Raw genomic sequence first — 24,173 nt, 5'->3', positions numbered from 1 at the left:
ATTTACATGGTAACCAAGTCGGCTATACCATTTACATTGAGTCACAATGTCCGTTGTTATTTGAATCATGAGAGCCAATTTTTTTAAGTGTAAATATTAATATTGCCGTCTATAAATTTTTTAAAATGTTTTTATTGCTTTAAAATGATTAAGTTTATAGCTTTTGTTTCTATATTGTTTTTAAATGTATTTTTCATATATATACCCCTCCATATGTAATGCTGAAGTCTAGGTGTTAGTTACTAAAAACACGATTCGCATTGATGATTGGTTGGGTTTTTATGACGCATAGTTAAGTACACGTCGCTACCTAGCCTTTCGCTACAGGCGTAATTAGTCATGCATGTCGTTGATCATCCGACCGCACCGGCAAAAACAACCCTGGATCAGACGTCTAGCTCTCAGTATCTCGCACCACCACCACCGCTCTAAACAGCTAGGCCTAGCTGCTAGAAAAAAATATCCTGAATTTATCCATTTTAAAAACGATTTTATTATGGATAGAATAAAACCATCAAATCTAAATATTCCACTTACAATGCCACGACAGGTAATGGCTGCTTCAGCACCTCAAAGAACCGGCGGAAAGAAAACCCACCCAGGCAAAGCTATTCTTGCAGGTAAAGTTTGTTTTTGACACACCTCCTTCCCACCTCCTCCAAACCAATCACACCTATAGGCTGAAGGACACGGTTAGGCTAAAACCATGACCTGTGACTATGTACACTAGTCATTAGAAGAATACTACACTTTCGTACCCTCCCCATGTATAATGATTTTATTTTATTGTTTTAATAAACATGATTGTTTTTCTGTGTAAGGGTATGCAGTCGTATAATTTTAAAGACAACCATGTATGCTATTAGTATTATGTCATGCTGGTACTACTGTAGCCTAAAAAGCCTGGTAGGTTTGATAAAAAATAAAAAAAAACATTGTACTCAGTAGACAAAAATATAAACCCAGAAAGTATATGCCTATGTAATATGTTTAAAACTCTGCTTAATCGTTTTGTTTTAATTTAATATTACTTTATTTTTTATAATTATAATTAAAAAGTCCTGTATTATATTTTATTTTTGAAAGTATAAACTTACAGCATACCATACCAGCATTTTTCATTATCGTACGTGTAAACTTATTGAATATTTTATACAAACACCTTTATGATGGATATTCAGGCCATACAGTACACTTACACACATGTTTTAGAAGAAGATATATTGTCCCCCTAACAAATTTTTTTTTTAAAATTTTGTTTAATATGCCATTTTATCGGAAAAAAATTATTTACCTCAAAAACTGTAATTTAAAGCAAAACAATGAACATACTTAAAATACATTGTCTGCTAGACAATGGTTTTTGGTTACAATTAAGCATTTCTTTTGTCTTTTTATAAGTGAAATAATTATTTTGTTTTATTTATTTATTTTTTTTTTTTTTTTACAGAAGTGAACTTTTAACAAAACTGCAAAATGACCTATTTAAAGTCTAATTTTATCAATCTTCATTTTTCATGTTTTTTTGGGGACAATACATCTTTAAAAGAGTTGCTATCCAGCCAAATTTGAACCATACCATGAAAGTGGTCTAATTTTTGGATGTCTACATATCACACAGAAGATTGTGGGTTTGAATCTTGTTAGGTTTTTTTTTTCATTCTCACACTTTTCTTATTTTAAATAAAGAACCGTTTAGATAATTAATTTCCAGTATGTCACTATTATGAGCAGTTTAGAGTTTTTCAATGTCTGTCAATTATTATTTATTAATTATTTTTTATCCCCACATACTTTTGTAATATAATTTACAGAATTAAAATTTGTCATAATGATGATGATGATGCAAAAATAAATTATAACTACAGTATTTAATCTTGTACTACTTACAGTAGGTATTATGTTTGATTTTTTGTTAACATGTAAATTGACATTTGACCTTTTTATCTCTATAAGCTATCCATTGTTTCTTTTTTCATTGTAATTAGTGTGTGATAAGAATTTACAGTTAACAACACTATCACAAAAAAACTGCATACACATTGTGTACTTGATAAATTGTAAAATTTGTGTACAAATAAAACGATGTGTAATGTATGCTATTAACATTATGTGCACTTGTAGATTTACCAAATTTGGTATTATTTAGCATATTAATTATATAATTTACTTTGTTTACAGGTGGCATTGCAGGTGGTATTGAAATCTGTATCACATTTCCTACTGAATATGTAAAAACACAACTACAGCTTGATGAGCGGTCTTCAAAGCCCATGTACAAGGGCCCCATCCACTGTGCTAAACACACCGTCCAAAACCATGGTGTTCGAGGCCTCTATCGAGGACTAAGTCCATTACTCTATGGGTCGGTACCAAAATCAGCTGTTAGGTAAGCAAGTCTAACAAATATTTTCAAGTTCCTTAATTTAAAATATTATTAAGTTATTAAATTTCAATTTCAACTTTATTTTATCCACAGAGGCCCAGATGAACACAGGGTTGTTTTCCCCTGGGGCTGTGCACATATAAAATAGCAAAATACAATACATATTAAAACATATACAGTACAATGTTCCAATTTGGAAAAAAAAAGTAAAAAAAACACTGGATTTTTGTTTGTAGTTCTATTATTGAAACTTCACACAAGAGCTAAAAAATGTTGATAAAAAGTAAAATATATTTCACTCTTTTGTGTTAAGTTTATCCTACAGTAGATTAGATATCATATCAATTAGGAGTTTGCACATCATTTAGTTACTTTCAATTCGAAGAACACTCCACAGAATTGTACCTATATGTACCTGCACAAACGTATCATCATTAATTGCTGAACACTGTGTGTCCAGTGATAAATGATGCCTTCTAAATTGGATATTTCAAGTCTTATAGGATTATGCTGTGATTTATTTTATATCAAGTCTTAGTGGATTTAGCTATTAGACTGTGATTTATTTTAATTGCCTTTTTTGTACACATCGCAATATTTGTGTGCTCATACATTTTATACAAATTAACATCTGGATTTCCATTGGCTGGCTGGTCACATTATTTGTGAATGTCCTACATTTCAGTGTAGTACAGCACTGTACACAGTACTACTGCCATACCAGCACCATAATTGATTGCATTGTATTCTGTTTTTATTTCGTTCCCTTTTGTGTAAAGTGATGTTTATTTATTCAACAATTTGTACAGCCAAATTAGCATTTGTTAAAATCTTCATAAATTGGCTTTTACTTGTTAATCTTACGATAGCCCCTTATAAACCCAGTATAAAAAAGCTGTGCATGGATATCTGCTTTAAAAAACCTAATTTTCCACTAAATGATTTGCACAAAAACATTCTAACAGGAACAAAGTTCCCAATCAAGCTTTGTCTACTATAAAACTAGTTTAATAAAAAAAAATGTGACATGCCCAAAAATTTTTTTATTTTTTATTTTATTTCATCATCACCCTACAGTGACCAAACGTCACCATTAACAGGGTTGAAAGTCGTAAAATATAACATATTATATACAAGCAAAAATCAATAGATAACAAGACAACATTTAAATATTACTGACATTAGACAAAACCTAGTGACGGAAACAAGCAAGGGAATCAAAAAAAATATCAACAGATCCATCAATTTTACATAGTGAGTGGTATAACTTAGGCAAACGATTAACAAAACCATTTTTAGTAATATTTACCCTCCCTCTTGGTAGTGATGTGCTCAAATATGGTAGTGATATGACATCATTGTGACCATTTATGGTCACATCACATTTTGTTCTCAGTTTTGATAGTGTAGATAGAGCTTTACAGGCAATGGCTAACAAAAACACAAAATATAAACATTAATGTCTATGTACAATATACATACTCAATATGAAATATTCAAGATTGTGATAAATTAATCCGCCCACCACCAACATCATGTATAATAACTAATCGGAAACATAATAATAAATACAACGTTTAAACGTTTTTAAGAATCCGAAAACACTTTGGGACAAGACTATTATTTTAGATATTAAACTTTTGATATAAATTTGTTTTGAACACAGGTTTGGAGCTAATGAATTTTTAAAAACACAGTGGCGAACTCGGCATGATGGAAGCTTGAGTAAAACTGGCAGTTTGTTCTGTGGACTAGGTGCTGGTGTTAGTGAAGCTATTCTTGCAGTAACACCAATGGAAACAGTTAAAGTAAAATTTATCAACGATCAAACATCGGCAAAACCAAAGTACAGAGGCTTTCTACATGGGGTCAAGGAAATAGTGAAACAACAAGGTAAATACAGTGTCACAAATGACATTGTTTTTACAAACCTTTATAATCTTAATCTATATATTTATATATATATATATATACTGTATATAAAAGGCAAATACAAATATGTTTTGTATATATTTTATAATTAAAGTAATGTAACAATTTAAAAAGTCATAGAAAACGAAATACTGTATATCCTCTGGTATAATCCAGCACCACCATAATACGTTTAGCCATAACATCAGCAAGGGCACACTCGCTCCATGGATTTGGTGGTGGAACGTGTCTTCTCGGATAAGGACTATAAACAGTAGGTCCAATGTACACATCTGGTTCATGTTCACTTTAAAGAACCTAGTACATCTTTCGAAACAAGTAGGGGGTTACCCTGGTGTACTAGTTTACACACAGCCACTGTCACAAACTCATTCTAGTAATATACACTGGAACCTCTGGAGAACAGTCTTTAACTGAAGAGGTTACCCAGTATAAATAATAAATACTAATAATTGGTTTAAATTTTGAAGGTATTAGGGGCACGTACCAAGGGCTTACTGCCACTATTATGAAGCAAGGATCTAACCAAGCAATCCGATTCTTTGTTATGGACTCTCTGCGTGAATGGTACAGAGGGGATGATCCAAATAAGAACATTAATCCGTTGATTACAGCTGCATTCGGAGGTTTTGCTGGAGCATGTAGTGTGTTTGGAAACACACCCTTAGATGTTATTAAGACTCGTATGCAGGTGAGTTATTGCAGGTTATTGTAGTTTTGCGGTTCATTTAAAGACAACACCAATTAGATACAAATGTCAACTTATTTTGACACAGTGGCTGATTTCAATCGTATAATAATCAGTATGATTTAGAAGTGTTATTCTCATTAGGTCTTATATATCCTGTCGTGTCAAACAATTTCTCAATTGGTCAAGTCAGTAATAAGTAATGGTACTTATTTTGACCACCATTCACACATTTTAATATCTTACTTAATTTCATATAATGCTCAATATTTTTTTGAATAGTATAACTAAAATGCTAATTTGATTAGGATTTGTAAAAAATACCTGCACTTGTTCTTTAATTGAATAAGAATAACGAATCACTCAAATCGACCAGCACAATTACATCATTACAGTACCCTGTTTTGTAAGGTCTGATTTTTAATATATGTATTGAAATTGAAGTGCAAATATATTTTTACTATCATAGGGCCTTGAAGCTAGCAAGTATAAAAATACATGGCACTGTGCAACACAAATTATGAAAAATGAAGGGCCTAGAGCGTAAGTAAAAACTATTTAATTTCATAAATTATAAATGTTTATATATGATAACACTTCTCACAGAGCATTGTTGATGTATTAAAACTCACTATGTATATACTGAACTTTATTGAGACAGTTTAACTTTAAGAACTTGCCTTCATGGTTCTTTTCCCCCTCTAATTTTTATTTTGTTATTAATTTTTTATACTGGGGGACCTCTTCAGTCAAAGACTGATCTCCCAGAGGGCCCATTAATGATGAGTGTGGCAGTGGCTGTGTGGGTACGAGTACACCGAGGTAACCCCCTACTCAGATGTGTACACATACAGTTTATAGTCCTTATCTGAGAAGACTTGTTCTACAACCAGAACCATGGAGCAAGGGAGCCTTAAACCCTTGCCGATTTTATGGCTACGTCATATTTCAATTCCACTTTTTTAACCACTTAGCCACTCACTGCCCAAAGCACTGCGACTCACTAGCTAAAGGCCACCTCATAATTATTCAGTAATATTATTAAATAGTTGTTAATGTTCATTTTATGTTTTCCTTATTTCTCATCGAAAGTAAAACATTTATCTTTTTTTTGTTGTTATTTCAGATTTTATAAGGGCACTGTACCCAGGTTATCAAGGGTTTGTCTAGATGTAGCAATTGTATTTGTTATTTATGATGAAGTGCTTAAAGTTCTAAATAAGGTTTGGAAAACAGAGTAGTTTTTGGTTGAGTTTAATTATTAACAAAAATATAGTGTATATATATGATTAGATATAATGGTATGTTTGGGTAATGAACTTTAAATGATTCATTTCTTCAGGTAATTTTATGTTATTATAAACTTAACTATGACATTATTTTTTTAATGAATTATGAACTTCTTGTAGTTATTGCACTGTATTCATACTGTGTGCTCCTGACATGCTAGAGATCATTGTGCAGTACTCATTTTCATGTTTTTATCTATTTTTTTTAGATCAAATATTAAATGACTCTGAATAGAATAAAAATATAACACATACATTTTACACTGTCATCTTGTATGGAAGTAGTGAATTGTGTCCATTCTAACATGACCACAAAAATGTATAGTATATTATACTCCTTCCAAAAAATGTATGCACAAAGTGTGAACCCACCAGATCCAGTTTACTAATGCTATACCTCTAAACCACCTAATTACTAGGCTACTTGGTGATTTTTCAATTCACATTTCTAGGGGGAAATAAATTAAACTTTATTAATTAATTTCTAGCGGCAATAATATATTATGTGTCGTCTTAATAATAGAAATATGATGTATATTTCATTCATTTCACCGATAGTGTAATATTAAATGAAAAAAATAAATTAAATATTTGCTAATGTGCTATAATAAAATATTTTTTTTTATTATTTTAGTTGAATAACAAGCAGAAATATATTAAGAAAATGTTCTTAGTAGCTCTAATTCTCTTGTCTTCCAATAAACTAGTAATATTAACGCACAACCAAAAGCAATAAAACGATATTCATTTCTATCAAATATATTTTTGATGAAAACTGATCAGATGGAACATTGATAGAAAATTAAAATTTTAAACAATAATTAACATTTATAAGTTATGTTACGATCAATTTTTTCGTATTTGAAATAAAAAAGCTGATTAATAAATAAAGAGTATGTTTCAATACATCTGCATATGTCTTGTTACTGCTTGAAGTAAAAAAAAAACTGATTTAATAGTGTGAATGTTTGACTCCATTTTTTCGCCATCAGAAATGGGACTATTATTAAAATGTAAGACTGTAGACATGCAATTAAAACATGTAGAGCGGCCATTTAATTGATTACAGTTTGGTGCCGTTTTTAGCACTTTTATCAATTTGAATTTACTGGTCTTTCGAACTGTAATTTTGTGTTATTTCACACAGTTTTCTGTACTTTGTGTTCACATATATGGCATAAATTGTACAGTATTAGGCAATTATGTAATAGTACAGTGTCACATACTGTATATATCATATGTTGAACCTGTATTAAGCTGTTGGGCTTATGATGTATGATGCAGAATTTACCTATCATACATTAGAGATTTCAACAAGATCAATTTGATCTAAAAGTTTAGCAGGAACCCAATTTACTTTACTTGGATCATCGTCATCCTTATAATTATTTGTTAATAATTTTACTACTAGAAATTAATTTCATTTTATAAATAATAATTTTAATGTACTTTTTGTTATTTTTTGTTTAAAAATTTAGATTACTGATTATTTTAGATTAATGTATTCACATCACATCCAGTTACATTCCATATTTGTATTATTGCCGTAACCAAAGTATCTTTTGAAAACTCATATATATTTTAAAGTACGCCTGGTTTTATTTTTATAGCCTGCACTCCTGAAATTGCAATGCTTTATTTTATTATTAGCATTATGTATTACGGTTCTTTACCAGAATCTTATTTTTAAATAATGATTTTAAAAAAAATCAAATCATATATTTTTGTTTTTTAGCAAATTTTATGAAAATAGATATATACAATTACGGCACGGCATTCTTGATTTCATCAAGAAGTTTATATCGAAAATGTATACAGTACATAAGTTATTTTATTCATTATGTCTTATATAATGTTTCTATTGCATTAATTATCCTTATTAATTATCCAACTAAATACATAATTTATTTTATTTTATAGAATAGTTATTCTAAGTAATGGTTTAATCGAGGTTGTTTTTGTATTGGGTTTGAAATCTACTAATGTATTTTTACTGTACGACTGTGGGATAGTTGCTCCTCTTTTAATAAGGGATTCTCCTAGTAAATATTTATATTTGTAATATCATGAGTAGGTCGAAATGTTCTTTTCTTGAAATAGATTTTTGAATGACAATTAAATTGTTTAGAATTAATACGTAGTTTTTTCGTATTTTTTTTTCTTTTACAGATCATTGTCATCCTCATCTACAATTAGCTAATAATATATCAACTTATGCTTTCCGAAATTGCGGTCCCAGTTTCGAAAAATGTTTAAATATATACTGTTTAACACAATTGAGGTAGCATGCGCAGACTATATTGCATTATTCTGCGCATGTCAAATATAACACTATAAAAGGTTCAAAATTTGGCCATTTTTTGAAAAAATTGAAAGAATTTTTTTTTTCTCGAAAAATAGCCTAAATAGCAAAATTTTCAATTATACCGTATGTATTGAGGTTTTTCAACATTTGTGACTCTGCGCATGTCATTTATGAAAATAGTAGTTTTACTAAATTAAAATTATCGGAATTCGAAAATTTTTCTGTACTATAGTACATGGATTTTTCGGAAAATGGCTAAAATATGTTGAGGTAACATGCGCAGAACACAGGATTATTTATCAAAAAATTAAAAAAGGATCGAACTTTGCCCTAATTTTTTTTTTAAGTAAGTATTTACAATAATAAAAGAGAAACGTACATCGCACAGTATTTATAAATTTACAAAATGATTACCTTAAATTCTATGGAAATTGCTGAACTGACCAATGAGTTTTAGCCAATTATAAGTAACAATGTACTATGGTTTAAACTACAATAAACATGTTTTTTCCAAAAGAACATGAAAAATAAAGATTGATAATTATATTCAAATCAGACTTTAAATAACAGTTTTTGTCAGATAAATATTACAAATGTGACTATTATGTGACATTAATATGACGTATTCAACCAAAATATTGTACAAACATATTTGTTCAGAGAAAAAAATGTTTAGCATTAATTTATGAAAGAGACTATGATATTGTTCGATATTATTTTGGAACTGTCATTTAATGCTGAAAAAGTGTGTCGTCTTGATAGGTGAGACTTGTAGTGACGTATGATTCGTTATCGTAGGCAGGATTAGACACTCCTATACAGTATTTGCTTCGTTCTTGTGTTTCGTCTTGAGATCGATTTTGTGAGGTGTCTTCAGATTCTTCTTGTGTGTTTTCTTCGGATTCCACACAATCCTCAACCTAGAAGAAACCAAAACAGAACAATACGTTTTTATTGTTATTTACACGACTTATTATTTGTTCATTTAGATGCAACAGAGAAACTACTCGGGTCATCTTATATAACGTTATCACAAGCAGAATTAGATACCCCTATACAGTATTCGCTTCGTTCTTGTGTTTCGTCTTGAGTTTGATTTTGTGTAGTGTCTTCAGATTCTTCTTGTGTATTTTCTTCGGATTCCACACAATCCTCAACCTCAACCTGCAAGAAACCAAAGAAAACAATAAATACATCTTTATTGTCATTTAACCTGATTTTCCAATAGGCAAATTTGTTCGTACAACTCGAAAGCGTCTTCCAAATCCATATCTACGCATGCGTAAAAGCTGACGCTTTTGATTCGCGTGAAACAATTCGCCTGGTGGAAAATCGGCTTTACACGACATGTGTTCATTTAGATACAACATAGAAACAACTTGCATTATCTTATACTAATGTTCCATTCATCGCCAAGCAATCCTTTTGTAGGCCTATAAACGTCTATTAAATCTATCAAAATAGTATTTTTTAAAGAAAATCAGCCGGTCTTCAACATTATAATGCTGTACTGGAAAAGTTCAACCGGCTTTCAGCTATTAAAAACAATTATCGTAGGAGGAGATTAGGAGAAAATGCGAGGCATCCTCGTATTATTGTGTGCGGGTATTTTTCTAGATAGACATCCATTAGACCGTGTATCCTATTTGACCCTATTTGGGGCAAATCGTTAAACCTAAATTTAATTGTCAATAACTAATTATCTAACTCAATTTAATCAGTAAACAGGGTTACATCAGGTGGTTAAAATCAGTATCGAAAGTACGAACCAACTTTATCATACCATCGAGTAGGCCTAAACATTCTAGTAACACGCGATTTACCGAATTTTGTTCTTACGTAATAATTTATATATAGATAACTGAACCTAATTTGCTACATGATATTTTTGTAATGTATTTGTATATTTTATATTTTAAGGCTACAACAGAATTATGGTTATCCTTCACACTTTTCACACAAAATCATTACTGCGGCGGGGAGCATATTTGAAGCCAATAGGTGATAAGATAGGCAACTTGCCCATAACACTAGTTTATAAGTATAATATACTTGCCCTAACGACGGATTACACGGTTTAACGAAGGATTACACGGTTTAGCGAAAGCTCAGATTTATATTTTTGCATATTTTATTTGAATCTCCATTGAGATCCAGCTACTGACAGGCCTACGAACCGCATTGTCATTTTATTCAGAAATTTTTCTGTTTTGTGATGTGTACTTACATAACAATATAAATAAACGTTCTTACTTGTACAATTCCAGCCTGTTGCTGCTTAGCAAATCTCAACGCCATTGAAAGGTGTTTACGTACGTCTGCATCAAGTTCTTTCCCATGTCTGTCTGTTCCAGTTGATAACATAGCTTCGATTTTCTCAACGGTAGATTGCTCTTTTCGATTTTGTGGGATGGTTACACCTTCTGAGTAAACAATGACAAAAACAAGAGTTAAAAGTATGACTACAATAATTGCTTGTTGTTCTTACTGTAACTAGGTGGAGAGAGACAATGTGACGTGATGTATGACGTTCAGTTTCCGTGACATACATAACAAAAGTTTAACAATCAATTATAAAATAATTAACGTAGGAGGGACCCTTGGAAAACAGTTTCCATTATTATTACTTAGAGGGCTAGAAAACTTACTAAAAATAAATGTTCGTTTAAATTTAGACCAAACTATTTATATAGAATAAAAACACTTTTTGTTCTCTCTGTAGTAACAGTAACGGCGATTTATCATCCTAATTACATAAAGAAATAGACAATTTTCTTTACGTACCAATTTTCACATTTATTCTTTCCGTAGCTGGCATACTTTCTGATACATGTTTAGAAGGTTTTAGTTGCCTTTGAAGTTTCTTTAAAGATGCTATTGTATATAAGTATGGGTTAATTGCTGAATTTATTGGCAAAATGAAGACTGCAGCCCAGGCATATACCGTGGCGGGTATGTTAACAGATGTTGTCAATGATAAAATACCCATTATTATGATGGGTACCCAGCAGCAGAAGTCAGTAGCGACAATAACAGCCATTCGTATAGCAATTGCAATGTGCTTATTCTTGTCAGAATTCATGTTTCCTGCTTGATTTACTTTACTACTCGATATCTTTATTAAAATGAACACACCTGAATAACAAACAAAAATTAGCAAGAAGCATAACGAATTAAAACCTATAAAAATCGCAGCGGTATATTCCCAACCTCTCACTTTTTCCGACGTTAATGGCAATGCAAGACACACGCTGGTGACACCGTAATACTCATTGTTAAAGTACGGGATTGGTAATGCTGGAAGAATACTCGTGAAGAGGGTCAGAAACCATCCTACAGCCACTGCAAATTTTACTGTTTCTTGTGTAAGATGAAAACGGCGAAATGGAAATGCAATGTGCAAAAACCTGTCGCAGCTAATGACGGTTAAAGTGTACACAGACGATTCACTGGATAGAAAGGCTAAGATTCCTGCAAGCGTACATATTCGACTGGCCTTCCATTCGCTATCATGTGTGACGTAATCTTCCCGATAGTAGGAATCGGCACTGGCAATGATCAACATATACAACCCCATAAGCATATCGGCAACTGCAAGATTAGTAATTAGAAACGATTGTGTGTAAGATGGACTTTTCTTTGCAGGCCAATTTATCCATCGCCATAAGATTACAAAACTGTTTCCAAGAAGTGCACTCAGTCCAAACAACCATAAGAAAGCTCTAAGGTACACATTCTGCATAAGATTGTCACATGATGAAAACACGTCTGCATCTGGCGTACAGTCAACGTCGTTAAAACCAACATCTTCCAACAAACAGCAAAATGAATAATCATCAGATATTCTGAAATGAAAAAACTACTTCATGAAGCTCGCGGTTCCTACATGGACACAACACCGCTATAAGAGCAAGAGCTGCTGTATATACTTTGTAGAAGAGTCTGTCTTTCATAAGATGCATTACTCACAATGTTTTAAGAGACATCAAGTCCTTGAATATCAATTTATCAACGTTACCAATGTTATTTCCAGACATATTTCTAAAATAGAGCACAAATAAATAATGTTACCATTCTGTTATATGTATATACACGATAAATAACTATCTGAAACTTTTACTTAGTAATTTAATATTTGTGTATATTTTTTTGCTATTTTGTATTTAAATTGTAAGGTGTTTTCTCCATTAACCGATACATTTCACGTACATCTTTAAAATACTTTATACTTACAAATACTGGAGTTTTGATAATCCGAAAAATGTTCCTTTGCCGATGGATTTCAATCCATTGCCATGAATATTACTGTTAATGAAACAAATAAACAATTAGTTCCGAAATGTTGATGTATGTTTTTTATGTTTTTTTATGCAAAAGTATTATATATATAGTCTACTATAATTGTAGCGGTATAAAGAAATTTAACTAAACATGTTTAATGAGCTTCAGATTAGGTTTAGAAAAAAATAAACTCAAAGGTTTACCAAAAACTACAACTAGTCTACTCTATATAAGTTTAACATTGTTTACTTACAGATATTTCAATTGTTTTAAATCCTGGAAGACATCGCCTTCTAATGATGATATATCGTTGCCTTGCATGTATCTAGAATAGGTAAATATAAGTTTATAAATTCGTTACTATTTACGATAAACCTGCTATTCTGCTTTCTGGTGCATTTGATGAATACATATTACTGTATAACGTTATACATGATCTCTAGATAGGAACCTAATGACGTCGGCCTCTATTACGTCTATTGACAAAAGTCCAAATGCAAAAACCATTTTTAAAAACTGTTTACTAAATTGTGATGACGACTTACAGAGTTGTCAGATGGTCTAACTGATAAAACATTTCACCTGTTAGTTTCTTGATATTGTTTCCAGAGATATCTCTGTAAAAAGAAAATGCTCATTATTAAGTAATGTTTAAAAAAAAGCACAATAGTTATACTACATCTACAAGTGTAAACAAAATACTTGAACATACTCTACTACTGCCGCATAGTTATTCATCTCTATACATAAATATTATTTAAACATTATTTTTATTTAATATAACTTACAAAACAAAATTTAATTTGAAAATACTGGGATTTAAGAATAGCAGATCTTCACCTGTGTCTTCTGAAGGAACTATAGATACTTTGCTTAGATTTCTGAAAATAAAAAAAAAAGAACTTATTTAATATCAAGGTAATTTAACAACATGATGTTGAGCTCGCCTTGCCAATATAGGACCAAGTTTTAACAGTCCTTTGATCTTATGATTGGCTGCGACAAATTGTGTATGGAATTGTTTGCAAGGAAACAATGTTTAGTTACCTTTTTATAAACAATACATATATAAAAATATAAATTATTTTACTTACAAGTATCGTACATCTGGCGAAATTAAGGCAGCTTTTTCCGCTGTCCATTCTACTCCATGACAGTTGTATGAAAGGTCCTGGCAGAAACACCCGTTAGGACACTGTATATCTATGACACAATTTATCAATGAAAAGTAGTTTGAACAATTTTAAAGATCAATTCGTTACGGTTTCATTTTTTCCTAAATCAACGTATCCAAATAATCTAGAACACATAGATGACACTTTGTGTTACTTATTTTATGACTGATTCTCTATTTATTTAGTATTAATATTTTTTGAATTTTGAATCACATCTTACCGCAAAAAAGTTCATCATCCCCACGAAGACAGTCTTTGATTCCGTCACACACACGACCTTGAGAAATACAATTTGACGCATCTTGACATTTGAAGTATCCTGGACAGTTATAATCCTCACAATACTGTTCATCTTCTCCATTTTCGCAATCATCTCGCCCATCACATCGGCTTTTGATTGTTATGCAGTACGAGCTCGGACACTTGTATGTGTTTGCTGGACACTCGAATGAAGCTACACGATAAAGTATGATTTAAAGAGTTAGAAACTTTTGCAAAAAGAGGAGATTTATCTCATAAGTTCTTGTGTTAGTGGAACAATATATGGAACAATTTGCCCGAGAACCGAGTCTTCTGTAAGGGTCTTCAAATCAAAATATAATAAATAAATGCTGAGTTATTATAATGTTGCATGTAGGTCCCCAATGAAAACTGTTTGTAATAAATAATAAAACAATCGTACTTTAAATAATTCACACTTTAAAAATAAAACAAATAATTTACAAAGTAAAAGCAATCCAAATCAGAAAGAGGGGGGGGGGTGGGGTATAACGCAATCAACCACGACGAAGGAGCTGTATTTCTCGATCACGTATACACATCATTGCTACGAAAAAGTATGACGTCACCTAGAAACAATAACAACAGATTTCCAGGAAGTAGCCGTGGACCGGATCACTTGTGATCAAGCCGTCAGCCAAGATGGCGAAAGCTAAAGAATGTGAGTAATTATTTTACTGGATTTTTCAAACAAAATGATTTTTTTATTATCTACAATCCTACAAAATGCACTTATTCACGAAAAGTACTTTAATATGCCAGTCTTCGGGTCCAGGTGTTTTGACTTAATATTTAAAAAAGGCATATATGGCGTGTCATAACTTGTGAAAAGTAGAAAATGCACGATAAACAAAGCAATTGAAACCTTTATGTTATACATTTTTGTCAAGTACCATCGTTCCTGAATAAACAGGATCGTTGTATGATTATAATATTGAATAAATACGAACGTTGCACAACACATGAAACAACTCACCACAATGTTGTAAGTGACTACGATCTCGACAACCTGTTATAACGTCGTCTGAATACACATCGTAGTCTAATAGACACAGGTGACGCTGATCAATGCAAATGCCATTTGCGCATACCATCTCTGTTTGATTACATAACGATTTTGTATCAGTATATTCTATAATAGGAATGACAACACAAGAATTAGCGATAACTTGCCTCCAAATGATAAAGCTAGTCTAGTTTCGTCACTGTCATCATTTATATGTTCACTTAAGAAAAACTTGCTTCAAATACCTGTCTAAACTCAATGAAATATGAAATGTTAGTGATTATTTGATTGCTACTACTTACGGCAATTATTTGGCTCATCCATGGGCTCATCAATTCCTGTTGGACAATCTCTTATTCGATCACATTTGAATTTTGGGTGCAAACATTTACCATCACTACATCGTAAAAAACCAGAGCTGCATTCACCTGGTAAAGATAACTGTATTAAGTGACACTTGCACCGGAAAAAATAAATGGATATATACAGCACTTTTGTTACTCGAGCGAAATTATTTTAATACAATTGCAGTTGCAGTGCGGCACGTTCTAGGCTTCACCTTCTAATTTTCCATACATTAAAGATCTTCCCATTTTGTATCTACAACCTATCAGTCTTTTGTTGTTCTATACATTACATGAGGCATAATACACTGTAAGATCCAAAAAATCTCTCCAACTGTAAACTCCCCTTACAATAAAATGTTGTGCTAATGTTATGCCATGTTATCCAAGAAAAACCGCCTACCACATTTTAGTTCGTCTGTTCCATCTAAACAGTCTTTAATTCTGTTACATTGCAATGAAGATTGTAAACAGCGTCCATTATCACAGGAAAACTCGACATCGGTGCAATTCCTGAATACTACCATTAAAAAAAAACATGTATTATGCGCATTTTAAAGCACTGAGTGGCCCAGTGAGTTCGTCTAACAAGTGACTATGCGGTGCGCTATGCACCAAGTACAAAGCGTATAAATTATTTATTTTTCTTTTTTTTAAACAAATCTTTATCCAAAATAACAATATAACAGTCATGTGAACATAAACTTACTACAATCTTGTTCATCTGAGCTATCTGGGCAGTCTGGTTTATGGTCACAACGGAATGAATAGGAAATACAATGACCTGATGAACACTGGAAGCTTGTGATTGGACAATTGTTTAAATCTGCATCTGAAACTTGATCTAAAAAAAAATGATATAGTGTTATAACCCAAATAATAACAACTTGTTACCAAAACTTTGGAATAGGTTTTAGTGAAACGAAACGTCTTGACTCGTCGGTGCTGTCTGAGTTGAATCCCAACGAGACGAGTCGTCTTGAGCTAGCTTCAGGTGCAGTTTTTAGGTCGTCACAAGAACTTTAAACATGTTTAATGTTTTCACGCCTCGTCATACGACGCTGGCTGATTTGGCCATAAGAGATTGTTTGAAACAAATACAGCATACAATAGACTCTGATATTCATTTCCTCACCACATAATGGAATTTCACAATCTTCAACTTCATAAAAATCCTCTGTATAACACCATGGCTGTTGTCTTCCGTTTGGATTCCGACAAAAGTTGTGATCACCAATACCTTTACCAATGTAATCTACTGGATATATCGCATCAGTTCCTTTAAAATTACTTGTCCATTTTATACAACGTATTCCATTTGTTGTATTGTTCTTTGTCCCCCGATAGTCGTGGCCGTCCAACGAATCGGAACACTCTAAAATAAGAAAAACCGCAATATTATTGATACATAATATGGAATATGCGAAGCCTAGCCTATAGCCATTCTTCTAAAGAAGCTGTCAAGCAGGTTAGTTTCACTAATTTTTGGTTTTTAAAAAAGAACTACTCATTCCTGGCCTATAGTACTTTACCGGTGGTAACTATCTTCATTCGGCCTGTACTTTTTTGTCTGCGCAGAAGAATTCCCTTTAGACCGCGAATGCCTACGTCGTGAAAACGAGAGAAATTCCACCAGAAATACACGAGAATATCTCGAGAATAATACTGATATAGGCCTACTGTATTACCTTGAATACATTGTTCATCTTCATCGCTTTTGTCAGGGCAATCGAAGTTTCCGTCACATTGTAATGATTTTAGAATACAAGCGCCAGATAAACATCTGAATTGATTGTTTGAACATGTTTGAGACTGATCTAAAATTTAATTTGTTTGAGTTAATCAAATAAATACTTTAAAATGTTAGGTATGTGATGATGTATATTTAACAAATACTGTATGTTGTACTGAACCACTCTCTATAAAATTTGGTTTCACACGTGATTAAACACAAGACTCGTTCATTAATGTTATCATTGAGTAGATGATTAAATACAGACCAATTGTACAATGGCATAGAGACATTACAAATACTGTACCTTCAATATCCATTTTACAAACATAAGCATAGACGTCGTTACACTGTATTGCCGGTACACTAATCACATCCCATGTGTCTCCATTATCACCAGTACGATTAAAAAAAGTGCAAGTTTTTGATTTACCATCTTGCCAAAGAAATAGTTTAAGAGTGATTTCTTCATAATAGTAATATATTATTCGAAGATATTCTCCTAACATGCCTACTTCTGTGTCTACTGAAAGAACTGACGATCCTTCTGGACAAGACAATTCGGAAAGCGTAGTACTATGCTCTGTATGTATAACTGTTATACAAGAATTATCGTTTTGAAACCAATAGTCTTTACAACCTGCAAAAATTGAACACTTTGTTGAAAATTCAATGTTTACGACGGGTGATTTGCTGATTCGCTTCATTTAAATTAACAATAATTTTATTTTTTAACCGATCCTGAATCTATTGGATTCAACAAGCAGTGAGTTGATAAAGATATAAAATAAAGATCGAAACGTTCGATTAAAAATACTCCGTTTATACACTATAGCTCTTAGAAATAACAATTGTATTGTCTATCATCTTAGAGCTTCTATCGAAGCTATCATTACTGCTAGTAAAGGGTTATTTTTATTTTGTTAAATTAAAACTCAAATGTAATAATTTTCTCTCTTTTATGTTTCATTACTCTTGATATTATCTTTTCATTTCAATCTTACTATCTTATTCGATAAATTATGATTTTGCTTGCATTCTTATTCATTTTCGTTTCTTTTTTATTATAGTATATATCAGATGAGAATAATACTTCTTATTCTCTGTCCATTGTTCATTAATATAACATTTACTTTGTTATTACTGATCTTATGGTAACTTACCCTTTGTCAGAATACTGTTAAATGGTTTCAACCATGACGGAGTCACAAATGAGTCTAAATAGGAAAAGAGTACAGCTTACAATGAAAATAATGTTGATTTATTAAGGGAGCTTCAATTTAATGTTTAGATACTCCTTATTGCCTAACGTATTGATGATAGGTATTTGATATTTAATCATCTATCTTATCTACCATACATAACTCGACCCCAAGTAAACTCGGCCACAGTTTAACTCGCCACAAACTAATTGGTCCAAAAAAAAATATGGAACAACAAAATGTTGTAAATTAATATTCACCACATATTCGTCTGACTAGATGAAAAAGATAAACAACTGTGTGTAACATCTGACGGAAAATCTACTGTGAAAAAAAAACTCAAACTTATATATTTTGTTCAATATTTACCAGAAACACAGGACACCGCTGCGTCTTCAGAATGTTCACAATCATGAATACTTTTAGTGTTACACAGTAAGATATCGGTTTCGCTTCCCGCACACTGAACTTCATCAAAATGTATTGGACCTTTGCCAGGACCAAATCTAGCCATGTCGTATGCGTTAGCAGCTCTGTCAAACCCTAATTGTCGGCAAATAACAATGGCATCATTTATGTCCCAGTTATCGTCACAAATCGTTCCCCATTGGCCATTGATAAATAGTTCAACCCGACCGGCAGATGGGCTTCCATCAGAAAGACGAATTATATCTGTTACAAGGAACAAGACATTCATTTTAATTAATCGTACAAATTACAATCACGGCACAATAACATCAATTACGCGACGATAACATGAAAGGGCAGACATTAAGACGGGATGTTTCTTTTTATTTATTTTGCATATTTATATTTATTTTGTAGGGGCCCTCATGATACAAGCTATTGCTTCTAGTGCGGGCCCTAGTTATTGTCAAATAACCTAATTAATGTGTATGAATTTGAATCTGAACACTAAATCTCAAGGTCTTGTAGTGTTTTTTTTATTGTATAAAAAGTATAAAAATGTGTGAATTTTGCATGTAAACCCAGTTATACTCCTTTATGGTGTTATGCCTTTGGATTATTTTGGTACACATATACAAAGATCTGAAACGTACCTGTAGAACAAATCACTCCTGCATCTTCGTAATGTGAACAGAATCCATCGGAATGTGTACCAAATGGGCAATCAAATAAGTCGTCTTCATCACCGTCACAAAAAAAATCATAGCGCAAAATAGGACCAACCCCTTCACCAAACGCTGCCTCACGATACCCTCTGGTAGCTCCAGAATAACCCGCCATAATGCATGCCACGTTCGCGTCATTGGTATCCCAATAATCATCGCAAACCGTCCACCACTGGTTGTTGTTGTATATTTCCACACGACCAGCATGCTTTACTGGCGATCCTCTAAGACGTATACCAACTGTAGAGTAAGATAAAAGAAAGATGTCGCTACTTATCAGCACTAGTTACTACAGGTAATCCTATTCTTGCTAAATACCCAATACTCCTATCATAAAATCACGAATGTGGCAGTGAAAAAGTAAGTATAGATAGGTCTAGACAAATTTAATTAATTTATACAAAAATAATACAATAATAGGACAATAGTAGTGTAGCAAAAAAGCACAAATTATCACCGTCAGAACACGTGACTTGTACAGCATGACGTTTACATTGCATGTTGGTATCAAATTGACAATTCAGCAAACTCGATTCACTTCCATCACACATAATGATCTGAGCATCGGGTACTACGGCGGTTGTGTTTACACCAACACCAGTCACTGTAGAAGTGGAGCGAAAGTTGAGTTCTTTACAAGCAAGCTCAGTAGTCTGAACATTCCAGTTTTCACTGCAAATATAATTCCATTTGCCATCTTTGAAGATTTGAACAAATCCACGATGACCTCCTCCCTTGATTCGTACAACATCTAAATATAAATTGCGGTACAGTATTATCTCATAAGCTCATCTTTAAAACAAAATGATGGCACTAGTTACTCCCCGCTATGCTTGACTAGTTAATAGAATGACGTAATGAACAAACGGCATAAATACCAAGAACGTGGAATTGGTATTCGGGGTTCATGGTACTGGAGACCAGTGTATGTTATACTATTGTGAAGAAGATGTGTTGTAGATAAAGAATGGATGAATTTAGATGATTGTCGATCGTTATTTGCATTTGTCATCAGAGGCTTATAACTGACGGACATCATAGTAATAATGCGGATGACATGACAAATAGTATGGATGGACGTTCTGATTTTAAAGCAGTTATTGCAAAATATTTATCCAAGCATTAAGTACCGTCAGAAACAACTCTTTTAGAAGCGATTAATTAACACTTAACACAGATTTAGACCTATAGACCTACCATTTATTGAATTCAACATGCATTTTATGAAGGGTTAATTAGGCTTAAATTAGATGAAGGATTTGAACTCAGGGATGGCATATAAAACAAAAATTACATACCCGTTGAGCATTCCGTATAAATAAGATAAGGAAAACAATCAACCAAGCTTTGACTACACTGTAGACTGTTTTCGGGTGTGATGTCACAATCAGCGTATTCGTCAGAAATGTAGAATGGGTATTGGTTTCGTACTAAGTGAACACCAGTTGATTGCTCTTGTAAGCAGATAAATTCAGTAACTCTTCTTTCACTGTCGCAAATATAATTCCATTCGCTATTAATGTATGCCTGCGCATACCCTGAATTCCTAGTATACCCATCAGCAAATCTTGATCCACCTGTAAATATTATTATAAATACAAATTAATATAGACAAATGGCTTACGATTATTAGCTGCAGTATGTCATTATTAAAACATTTTTTTCTGTCAAGAAAACAATATTTTGTTGATTAAAGGTCAGTCATTTTTTACTATAAATTTCGTAGCTGGATGAAGAATATCTTATGTTTACAACAATGGACACATATTAAAGGGAAACTTTAGAGATTCAACTGAGAGTCTGTCAACAGTATTAATATACAATGTTTGCCCCTCGTTTTACCCGGAGGCCTAAATGTCCATGAAAAGAGGTTTCCTCTGAAAAGGATGTTTTCTGTAAAGGTGTTTATCTAAATAGAGTGTCCCAAAGAAGACGTTCTAATGTCAAATGTCTTGGTTATAGGCTGAATATAATATTGGTAAAACATAAATATTTTGGCACACATGGCGTTTCATACTTATAATACCTGAGCTCGAAATTTTTCAGACAAATTCGAAACGTCGACGTGTGGATTAATATAAAAAGATAATATATAACAACTTAGGGAAAGTTAATGTTTGTATATCAAGAATTTGTCCCTGCTTAATAATGTATATTTAAGTACTGTATTTGCTTACTTCCAATGCATGACAGCTTCACAAAACTTGTGCACATTTGTTCAGGCACAATATTGAAAGAGCATTCTTCAAATTTTCTCTCCATTCCTGTGCAATTAATTTCTCGTATGGTTGTTGTTCCGTTGTCACTGTCAATGTCAGTGACATTTAAAACACCATCAAAGTTGAGTTGACTGCAGATTACTTCGCCAACTTCAATGTTAAAATCAACCGAACATACTTTATGCCAAGCAGAGCTTGTAAAGATTTCAAGTGGTCCATCTGATTCAAACTGTCCAGTTAATCTTACGCCATCTGAGGAAATATCATAACCACTATTAAAAGATAAATTAATAATTAAAATACCCACCCAGAATCTTCTCTCCGCCCTTTAATACATTTACAAGATGTAGGCCTAGTACATGTTTCTTTAAAAGAAAACATCTAAAATTGAGGAGCTGGTGTTATAATAATATATTGTGAAATAAGACTTTTAAGTACACTAAATTGTTTTAAGAAAATACTATTTAATGTATAATAATTGTCATACATTTATTATCATTGACATAATCAGTGCAGGTTAAATTTAGTACAAATGTTAATATAGAAAGAAATAGATAGAAATGTTATAAAGAAATTCTAAACTCATCAGATACCTTTTGGCAAACAATATTGCATTGCATATTCTTACCAGTTGAACATCTAATCCCAGATTGTTGGTCAATATCATAGGTAGTATATATCGAACAGTCAGATAATTCTTTCTCATTTCCTTTACATTCGACTTGATAAGAAGGCAGGTCAAAGGCAGTACCATATATTCCACAGCAATCCGAGAACTCAGCAGAAGGAAAGGGAAGCGAACGACAAATGACGTCGGCTTCGCTGATATGTAGATCCCTTATTGTTGAAAACTCACCAAAATAATTAAACTCTACACGCCCTTCATTCAGATTATCACCACCAACAAGTCGAATTGTCACTTTAAAAAAGGGGTAAACAAGTTGAGCTTCAAAGTGGTACATGCATGATTTTTTGAAATTACAATTTAATATTAGAAGCTTTCGCTTTTAAACGACCGGCGACCATGAGGAAATTATTTGGACGTGTGTCCGCGATCTCCACCTCGACACAGATTTGACGGTTTCTGTGTTCAGGCGAGGGACCGCCGACACATCGGTTGACCTGGCCTAGGTTGGTCGTAACAAATCGAAGCTCCCTGTTAACTTACAAGGTGAACATACTATCCCGACATCATTTGCATGAGTGCATTGTGGATCTTCCGTTGAATCCGTTGGATTACACGTAGGATGTTCAATACAACCATTAATATTCGACCAAATTGTCCCATTCCCTTCTCCAAAGCTATACACCAAATATTCGTCAACACCTTCATAACCAAGACTCTTACAGACTAATGCAGCATCTGCTTCGGTCCAGCCAACAGAACAAACAGTACCAGAAATATCACCTTTCAGTTCAAGTCGACCTTCTCGTTTTACATTGCCACCAACAAGATTTATAACTTCATTGTTATCTGGAAAATAGATTACAATGTGATTATGACAACTGGTCTAAATAATCTATACATTTTTTCTAAAATGAATGTAAAACTATATTATTTGAAACCCATCCCAGGACAGGTATATTTGCTTGTAATCATAATTGTTGATACTTATTAAACAAATAGCTGAAAAAAAAATCAATAATATTCGTTAAACTCACAATACAAATATTCTGAGTAGTAGTAGTAGTAGTAGTAGTAGTAGTAGTAGTAGTAGTAAGAGTAATAATATTCTGAAGAAAATATTGAATATGAGCTTGGATCTAGATACCAGGGTGAATCTGGATATGAGTTTGAATCTGGATACCAAGTTGTATCTAGATATGAGATTGAATCTGGATATGAAGTTGTATGAGGATTTGAGGTTGTATCTGGATATGAGGTTGTATCTGGATATGATGTTGTATCTGGATATGATATTGGATCTTGATATGAGGTTGTATCTGGATATAAGGTTGTATCTGGATACGAGGTTGAATCTGGATACGAGGTTGTATCTAGATGTGAGATTGAATCTAGATATGAGGTTGAATCTGGCTTTGAGATTGAATTTGAATACGAGGTTGTATCTAGATATGATGTTGAATGTTGATTTGAGGTTGTATCTGGATACGAGGTTGTATCTGGATATGATGTTGTATCTGGATATGAGATTGAATCTTGATATGAGGTTGTATCTGGATAAAAGGTCGAATGTGGAT

General features: G+C 32.6%; 3 protein-coding genes across 3 annotated transcripts; 1 reads left to right on the top strand and 2 right to left on the bottom strand.

Annotated features, from left to right (window-relative positions):
* Positions 1-421: 421 nt before the first annotated feature.
* LOC140044708 (tricarboxylate transport protein, mitochondrial-like) lies at positions 422-7,786 on the top strand. The gene is made up of 6 exons (XM_072089339.1): positions 422-620; positions 2,182-2,389; positions 4,053-4,279; positions 4,789-5,009; positions 5,476-5,549; positions 6,133-7,786. The coding sequence occupies exons 1-6, from the start codon at positions 497-499 to the stop codon at positions 6,245-6,247; spliced, it is 969 nt and encodes a 322-aa protein (XP_071945440.1). The 5' UTR covers positions 422-496; the 3' UTR covers positions 6,248-7,786.
* Positions 7,787-9,202: 1,416 nt separating this feature from the next.
* Positions 9,203-19,867, bottom strand: LOC140043972 (uncharacterized). The gene is made up of 17 exons (XM_072088456.1): positions 19,681-19,867; positions 18,989-19,291; positions 18,581-18,634; positions 17,725-18,057; positions 17,374-17,502; positions 16,821-17,060; positions 15,644-15,769; positions 15,312-15,467; positions 14,277-14,510; positions 13,976-14,084; positions 13,135-13,206; positions 12,834-12,905; positions 12,570-12,641; positions 11,385-12,445; positions 10,854-11,023; positions 9,651-9,764; positions 9,203-9,520 (listed from the first exon to the last, which is right to left on the bottom strand). The coding sequence occupies exons 1-17, from the start codon at positions 19,865-19,867 to the stop codon at positions 9,332-9,334; spliced, it is 3,621 nt and encodes a 1,206-aa protein (XP_071944557.1). The 3' UTR covers positions 9,203-9,331.
* Positions 19,868-21,695: 1,828 nt separating this feature from the next.
* Positions 21,696-23,571, bottom strand: LOC140043970 (neurotrypsin-like). The gene is made up of 5 exons (XM_072088455.1): positions 23,538-23,571; positions 23,140-23,445; positions 22,600-22,890; positions 21,930-22,223; positions 21,696-21,715 (listed from the first exon to the last, which is right to left on the bottom strand). The coding sequence occupies exons 1-5, from the start codon at positions 23,569-23,571 to the stop codon at positions 21,696-21,698; spliced, it is 945 nt and encodes a 314-aa protein (XP_071944556.1).
* Between the last annotated feature and the right edge of the window lie 602 nt (positions 23,572-24,173).

The sequence above is a fragment of the Antedon mediterranea genome, chromosome 3 (assembly GCF_964355755.1).
Source record: "Antedon mediterranea chromosome 3, ecAntMedi1.1, whole genome shotgun sequence".
Classification (NCBI taxonomy): Eukaryota; Metazoa; Echinodermata; class Crinoidea; order Comatulida; family Antedonidae; genus Antedon; species Antedon mediterranea.
The sequence above is the reverse complement of the archived record's forward strand: the minus strand, read 5'-3'. Positions and strand labels throughout refer to the sequence as shown.